The sequence below is a fragment of the Lathyrus oleraceus genome, chromosome 6 (genome assembly GCF_024323335.1).
Source record: "Lathyrus oleraceus cultivar Zhongwan6 chromosome 6, CAAS_Psat_ZW6_1.0, whole genome shotgun sequence".
Lineage (NCBI taxonomy): Eukaryota > Viridiplantae > Streptophyta > Magnoliopsida > Fabales > Fabaceae > Lathyrus > Lathyrus oleraceus.
In genome coordinates, this window is record NC_066584.1 from 438,959,714 (window position 1) to 438,965,820 (window position 6,107).

The window sequence follows — 6,107 nt, forward strand, 5'->3', positions numbered from 1 at the left end:
CTTGACAGTACATGATAAGAGGGGTGTGTGTTAGGACAAGAAGATGAAACAGGTAGAAAATAGCTTACCATTTACCACCTAAGCAATAAGTTTAACGACTGTGAGACCAGATACTCACTACTCGATAAGACTTGTTGTGCATTTACATGGGCTACCCGACGTCTCAAACAATATATGTTGACCCACATAACGTGGCTAATATCCAAGATGGATCCAATCAAATATATCTTCGAGAAACCAGCTCTCACAGGCAGAATCGCTTATTGGCAAATGCTTTTATCAGAATACGACATCCAATATGTTACATAAAAAGCCATCAAGGGTAGTGCGTTAGCATGCCATCTTGCCCATCAACCGGTGGAAGACTATCATCCATTGAGGTTTGATTTCTCTGATGAAGATATTATAGCCTTGAATGATGAAAGGTCATAGGTGATGATGAAGGACTCAAACCAGAGGAGCGATGAACTCTTATGTTCGATGGTGCCTCCAATGTTGTAGGCCATGGTATCAAGGCAATGTTGATGTCTCCAAAGAACTATCACCTTCATTTAAATATTAAACTTTACTTTGATTGCACAAATAATATTGTTGAATATGAAGCATGCATCATGGGGATAGAAGAAACCATTGAATTAAGGATCAAAATCCTTGAAGTATATGGAGACTTTGCTTTGGTTATAAACCAGATAAGAGATGACTGTACACTACTTAGCAACAATAGAGGAATCTGATGACAAACCCTGATTCTACGACATCAAGCGTTATCTTGAGAAGCAGGAATACCCAACAAATTCTTCAATTATAGACAAGCAAACTCTAAGGAGGTTAATAATAAAGTTCTTCCTGAATAGAGACATGTTTTACAAAAGAAATTATGACATGATTCTGCTCAGATGTATGGATAGGCACGAAGTGAACATGCTCATCAATGAAATACATGAGGGGTCCTTTGATACTCATTTCAATGGTCATGCAATGGCCAATAAAATCATGAGGGCATGCTATTACTGGTTAACTATGGAAACTGATTGTTTTTATTAGACCAAAACTTTCCATAAATGTCAGATTTACACCGATAAGGTGCATGTGCCACCTACTCCTTTAAACATCCTGACAATGCCATGGCCATTATTCATGTGGGGAATAAACATGATTGGGCTCATCGAACCAAAGGCTTCGAATGGACACAGATTCATATTAGTTGCCATAAACTACTTCACCAAGTGGGTCATAGTTGCATCTTACGCCAATGTAACAAAGAAAGTGGTTACCCGCTTCATTAAGAAAGATATTATATGTCGTTATGGGGTTCCCAACAAGATCATCATTGATAATGGTTTAAATCTCAACAACAAAATGATGAAAGAGTTGTGCGAAAACTTTAAAATCGAACACCACAACTCATCACCATATCGGCCGAAGATGAACAACATCGTAGAAGCAGCAAAAAAAACATAAAGAAAATCATCTAGAAAATGGTGATAACATACAAGGACTAGCACAAGATGCTACCTTTTGCGATACACGGCTATTGGACGTCAGTTCACACATCAACATGGGCAACCCATTTCTCTTTGATCTATGGCATAGATGTAGTACTTCATGTTTAAGTATAAATCCCCTCACTGAGAGTCTTGATGGAGACTAAGCTAGAAGAGACGGAATGGGTCTAGACAAGGTTCAATCAACACAACCTTATAGAGAAGCACATGACAACGTTATGTCATGGTCATCTATACCAATGGTGTCTCAAGAAAGCATTTGACAAGAAGGTATGACCTCGAGAGTTTCAATAAAACGACTTGGTGCTTAAGAAAATTACGTCGATTCATAAGGATTCACACGACAAGTGGACACCAAACTATGAAGATTTGTAAGTTGTAAAGAAAGCCTTTTTCCAGAGATACTCTAATTCTCACAACTATGGATGGAGAAGATTTTCCACTTCCAGTGAACTCCGATGCAGTCAAACGATACTTTTCCTAAAAAATATGGAATAGAAAATCCCGCTAAGTCGAACAAGGGGGAAGCACTTAGGCGTAAGCCCAATGAAGTAAGGGTCCAAAGCAGAGTCAAACATTATTGAGTCTAAGGCAACCCTCAGATACATTTACTAATGTGGTCAAGTGAGATCATGCGGATAATGTGTGAGGGTGCACACATGGGAGAGGTGGCAGGTGTGTCATTGCATGATGGACAAGTGGCGCAAATAAGGCCACTTGTCACAGCCTCACTGCCAACCCTAACGGTCATAACAAGGACAATAGGGAAACAAAAAAAGACAAATGGAGACCAAACCTCTCCATTTCCTCACCAAAAAATAAATGGTTTAGATGACTCTCAGAGAAAAAAAAACCCTAAAGCCCAGATTCCTAGGTAATACATCCAAAATTTCGAAAAGGATAGTCGACAGAAACATGTCCAGAATCTCGAAAGGGACACTCGACATGAGCTCTCATTCCACCAAAGGGACTGGTCGACCAAACAACATGGTATAAAAGACTTGGTAGGTTCATAAGTCTCGAAGATTTGACAGACATCGTCGACAACACGTTGGAGCGGTTATCGTCGAAAGGACGTGAAGATGTGGAAGAAGTGGAAAAACAGTTACCACTCAACGTGAGTTACAAGAAGATAGCATCTTGGAAGACACGCAACGCACTAGTGAGAATCTGAAGAACTGAATGTGGAACAAACGCAACAAGCCCTAAGCGGTCATAACCCGTCGTCGACAGTTATCTTGTAAATAGAATAAATAGCAGACTCATACATTAGATCAAAGGTCACTAAATTTCATACATACTCTCCATACCACTAGAGTACTTGAATCATAGAGCGAAACAGTTGAGCGAGAAACATGTATGCGTCTGCGTCCACCCTTTTTTAATCTTTTTGTCTCCTTAAATGGAGCATTGTACTTTTCTCTTTGCTTTATTTAACATTATTTACTGCATTTTTACCCTATCATTTATTACAATTTGAATTTATTTAAAGTCTTTTTGTCACAGTACATTCAGTTCACACGCACGTGTGTTCGCGCAAGTTATTTGCACAAATAGCTTTGAAGATTTTTCAAGTTAATTTCAAAGACTTTCAAACTCGTGATTGTTTAACAAAAACACCGATAAACAGGATCTTGAACTACTTACTTAAAAAAAATACCTCAAAAGAATAAAATAAAGTAAAGAGATAAATGTGTAAAATAGTTATATTAATTTAATGTTTTGAATAATTTACAAATTAGTATAATATTTATAAAAGAAATTATCATAATATCCATTAAATCATAGTTGCACAATCATCCAATTGCATATCTTCTCTATGTGGTTGCTCAATCTTCTAATTAGTGGTGCTATTAGCATTAACATGGTCATAAAGTCCAATTATTTACTCCTAGTGTGTTTTGACTGAGTGTAAAATCTATTTTGACGGAGTATAAAGTCTTGGTGACCATGATAAATTGCAATGAATTTAAAAAAGATTTGGTTGACTCAGCTTTGAATGCATCTGTACTTGTCTGATTAACTATAGGCTAATGAACACTCGATTAACCTTAAAATCGTCTATTTGCTAATTTCGGCTAACACTTTCATTAGTTTTAGGTGAAATAAGAAAGAAGGTTTTTGAAAAAATAATAACAAATAGACAGAAAGAGGTTAATATGTACAACCAATTATTACATTCGATTACCTGTCTAGCTACATATACATAATGCATTTGAAGCCACACTGTCATGCTGAAAAGAAGAAAGAGAAAGTTCCTATTATAAATTAAACCAAATAGGCTCTCATAAATTAGTGATTATTTGAGACATGTTTTAGGGGTCTCAAGCCTTAGGTAAATGAAAGTTCAAATATTCATCCATCCATTGTTCTTGTTGCGACTACTCTGGCCTCGGTCAATCCTTGTATATGTTGCCCGTCCTTTTGAACCAGCTTGTTGGTGCCGAAACTGACTGTAACATAATGTGTGAATAAATATTTAATTAAAGTTTTTAAATATTTATGGTATGTTTGCACATTATTAAACACATACACCGACATAGATATCGAATCAAACACGTGAACATCAATAATAAATTTTAAAAATAAATTAAATGAATGTAACTACATGTGTCGGTATTATGTCGGTGGAGACTCCAACACATATTGGATGCCAAACATGCCTACTATTATAAGTGCAAGTTTATGTGAAAGATGGAAAAATACACACCAATATTCAAACTCATTGACTTGTGCATCATGCAAATTGGTAACGATATTGTTGTTGTTGGAGATGGTTAAATCAGTAGAATCATCACAAATAATGGTGCTTAAACCTTTTTCCTGGTGTAACAGTTTAAAAATAAATTACTTGCATACAAATTGATAAAAGGGTCATATAAAATAAAGGATTCTAATCTTACATAGAGCATTCCCTCCACTATATTGTCATACCTTGGATTCTAACTGTTTGTTAACCTCCTCCACCTTGTGAACCTGCCAACACGTAAATAATAAGAATTATGGTTGGAAAAATAGTTAAGTCAGTTCAGTTGATAGTAGTAAAAAACATCACTGTATGACGCAGGAGTGCTTAATTGTATACCTCTCGGCCTAATTCATCAACTCGTGTCATCAGTTTCTGCATCTGCAATTAAAAGGCAAGATAAACACGTTATCTGTCCATTAAATGAGTGTATTTCATTTTCAATTTTCAATAAGAGTTTATGAACTTGAATGAGAATGTAGTAAAAATAAATACTTGGTGCTTTCGAGCTTGTGCAAGCGTTCTCTCCAGTTGTTTTTCTATATTCTGCAAATCTTTTATGCTTAGTGTATTGAGTTCTTCTCCCAAAAAATTCCTTTAAAACAAAAAAACATCAAAAACAATATAAACTAGTTTGAGTTCCACCTATAAACTAACACAAAAAATTGTTTGATCAAAAATAATAATACCTTTGAGTCTGGGCAAGAGATTCATGCTTAACTCTTAGCATCAAAAGCTCCTCGTATAAGCCCTGCAATGCACAATTAAGATAAATAAGCACTTTATTTATGAAAATGGTCATCCATGAATCAGAGAGATAGACACTGGAAACACGACATGGACACCGACACCGACAGCTTAACATTAAAAGACATTTGAAGAAATAAATAAATTTAAAAATAATCAAAAAATGTTAATACTTCTATACGTTTAATTTTCTTTTTCCAGAAGTGTCGGTGCTTCAGAGATAATCATAATCAAGCTTGTTACGATGATAAAAAGAAGAGGATTTACCTGTGATTCATGTTCTTCCAAGTCACCATTCTCAGACATGTTGTTGAAGCAACATTGACGATACTTCTCAATGATTTTGTTCAAGCTGATTAGAATATCAATATAAAATATGAAGAAAAAATTCTCAGATGGAGTAGTTTAATATCTAAATAAGATATTTAGTTAAAAAGAATGACTAACTCAGTGGAACTGTATTGAAAAAGCTTGCCAAGGCTGGAGAAGATGATAAGAGCAACTTCAGCATCACAAAGCACAGAAAGTTCGAATGCTTTCTTGAGCAAACCACTTCTTCTCTTTGAGAATGTAACTTGTCGATTGATCTTGTTCTGTATTCTCTCAAGAACAACCTTCCCTCTTCCCATCCTCTATCGCTCTTTCTCTCTCTCTCACTCGCTTCAACTGTAGAAAACGACAGATATATAATAAGTATCCTGATAGGGAAACATCGTATGTAGAAACAAAACTACTTTAATGTGGAGTTAATTGTCGTTAAATATGTGTTTAGGATAAAAAAAGAAAACTGTAAATTAACTTATTTATGTCATAATAGTTGGTATAACAATAAATACATAGTACTCCCTTCTACCTAAAAAGTTTAGCATAAATTAAGAAAGTGTGATAAATAAAAGAGAAAATGATAATTTTACTAAATTATTATTATTTATTATTGATGTATTTTTATTATCATTAATGAAAGGTAAGAAAAATAATGAATTAAAATATTAATTAGAGAATATAATTAAAAGGTAAAATTAAAATTGCATTGAAAATTATAAGTAATACATTTTGAGACAAATGATTTTTATAAATGTGATATTTATTTTGAGATGGAGGGATTAATG

At 34.7% G+C, this 6,107-nt stretch overlaps 1 protein-coding gene across 2 annotated transcripts; it reads right to left on the bottom strand.

Moving 5' to 3' along the window:
* Positions 1-3,665: 3,665 nt before the first annotated feature.
* LOC127096621 (MADS-box transcription factor 17) lies at positions 3,666-5,764 on the bottom strand. 2 transcript variants are annotated; one of them, XM_051035167.1, is made up of 8 exons: positions 5,446-5,764; positions 5,266-5,350; positions 4,941-5,002; positions 4,747-4,846; positions 4,591-4,632; positions 4,440-4,481; positions 4,216-4,328; positions 3,666-3,958 (listed from the first exon to the last, which is right to left on the bottom strand). In XM_051035167.1, exons 1-8 carry the CDS (start codon positions 5,625-5,627, stop codon positions 3,853-3,855), a joined length of 732 nt encoding a protein of 243 aa, XP_050891124.1. In that variant the 5' UTR covers positions 5,628-5,764; the 3' UTR covers positions 3,666-3,852. The 2 variants fall into 2 exon arrangements, with proteins under 2 accessions (XP_050891124.1, XP_050891125.1); XM_051035168.1 differs by lacking the exon at positions 4,216-4,328 and having other exon boundaries at positions 5,446-5,725.
* Between the last annotated feature and the right edge of the window lie 343 nt (positions 5,765-6,107).